General features: G+C 28.2%; 1 protein-coding gene across 1 annotated transcript in view; it reads right to left on the reverse strand.

Moving 5' to 3' along the window:
• Positions 1-1,961, reverse strand: part of mdy (midway) — a gene marked incomplete in the record, with an annotated part of 33,273 nt that overhangs the window by 7,432 nt on the left and 23,880 nt on the right. The window contains 1 exon segment of the mRNA XM_067049873.1: positions 749-927. Within this exon segment, the coding sequence (XP_066905974.1) occupies positions 749-927 (179 nt within the window).

Raw genomic sequence — 1,961 nt, forward strand, 5'->3', positions numbered from 1 at the left:
AAAAACTATTAAGATTCTTTTTTATTTTATTTTTAATATTTTAAAATTATTACAATATATATATTTAAAGCATCATGATGAACCTTTGAAATTAAAACGTACTTAATCAGGTTAGTATTCTCAATTTTAAGCATCATTTACATCAGTTATTCTTCTGTCATGTTCACTTCCTTTCTCTACTGTCAGTTTAAATATTCTATTTTCCATGAACCTTTTGATAATGAATCTTTTTCCATGAACCATCCTTGATCTCATTTTGAACCCATTTTTTTATTTATTCATTTTTTACATTTTGATATTCCAGACTAAAATTTTATTTATTTTTTGCTTTAGATTACAATTAAAACGTAATAATGTTTGATTTATATCATTAATGTTTCGGGGACAATATGCCTCCCTTCCCAGCATCTAACTTGTACCAGTATTATGGGATATTTGTAAACTTCCACTGCACTAATTTCTTCAGCAGCTGCCTTCACACTTAGCCCTTTTTTCCATTATTGCCTCAGATTTTCAAACAAATGCCAATTTTGTTATAAAGCAGAGACAGTTAGTACACAGATTTAAATGAAATATTAAACAAACTAAATTAAGATATGACATTAGATATTGCTTAAACCTGAGTCTAATGAATTAATGCACAAAAACTTTCTAGTTCTACAGAAATGTCCATGATAGTCAGATATACAACATTAACACTTATACAATTAAAACAAAATTACCAAAATGAGTAACAACAAATTATTACCTGACACACCATTTATGAACTGGCATATTCCATGTTCGCCAGAATATATCAATATTGGCAGCATTCCACCAATCACAGTAAAAATTTCTGTCAGCAAAATGCAAAATTTCACCCATCATATTCAGGAAAGAATGGAACGATAAATAGAAAAATGTAAGCCAAACAAGATGATTGGGTATCTGAAAAGTACAAGAGCATATTTTATGAGCAAAAAATAGTGTTTTTTTATTTTCATAGAGTTAAACCTAAATATACGATTTTTTCTTTAAGAAACCTTGAAATTTTATTACAAATAAACTTTCTGTAAATTTAATAAAGGTTCTGTATAGCAAACTAAGGTTTTCAATTTTAAAAATAAAACAAACATCGAGTAGAAAAACGGTGAGGTTATATTTTCCATAATTTAAGTAAAACCTAATTTTAATTTCATTATTGCAGATTTCTTTCAGAGTAATTTTTAAAATTCCAATTTAAACAAACCCAGGAATGATGAAAATACCATATTAATAAATTTTAGTAACAGTGAAATGTCTAAATGCAGTCAATGTTTCATACACATTTTTTAGTAGAACTAAATTGTTTCTAGATATTTTGAACAACAGGGAAATATTCTGTGTCAATCTAATGGTGACAGGGCACACTTTGGTTTGACAATTTTGTGTCTTGTCAACTCTCTGAGCTACTAAACATCATCAAGAAATGCTATGAGTAAGGTTTTAGCTTTCGGTCTATCAAAAGTCTATTCTATTGTAATCTTTATTGATTAAAATAATACACTTAGGAATATTATAAAATACAACATGATTATTAATTAGTACAATCAAAGTATTTACAACAAATAAAAATATTTCAATATACGATGTTTCCCTGACAACTGTAGTAGTTCTTGTTACAACAGCTTAGCAGTGTTGTCAGTTTGTAATGGTCAAATGATATCTCAAGAGGTGACCAACAGAAAGTGGTATGGTCGTTAAACTTACCTCAGTATGTTCACTTCACAGACGTTTGGCATACAGTTCAGAACAACGTATTTTTCTACTTAAATGCAGGTCAAATTCCATTTTCCCAAAATCTATTAACAATTCTCTTAAACATATTTCTATGTCTGATCCACTTCATTCTAAACTTTCGTCATATTCTACTAAATTCAAAAAGTCTCTACTTAATTTAAAGATCCGCGAAACCATTCAACAAATTCATTTTCTCCAAAACA

The sequence above is a fragment of the Halyomorpha halys genome, unplaced genomic scaffold, assembly GCF_000696795.3.
Source record: "Halyomorpha halys isolate HHAL.00 unplaced genomic scaffold, Hhal_1.1 Scaffold1307.1, whole genome shotgun sequence".
Classification (NCBI taxonomy): Eukaryota; Metazoa; Arthropoda; class Insecta; order Hemiptera; family Pentatomidae; genus Halyomorpha; species Halyomorpha halys.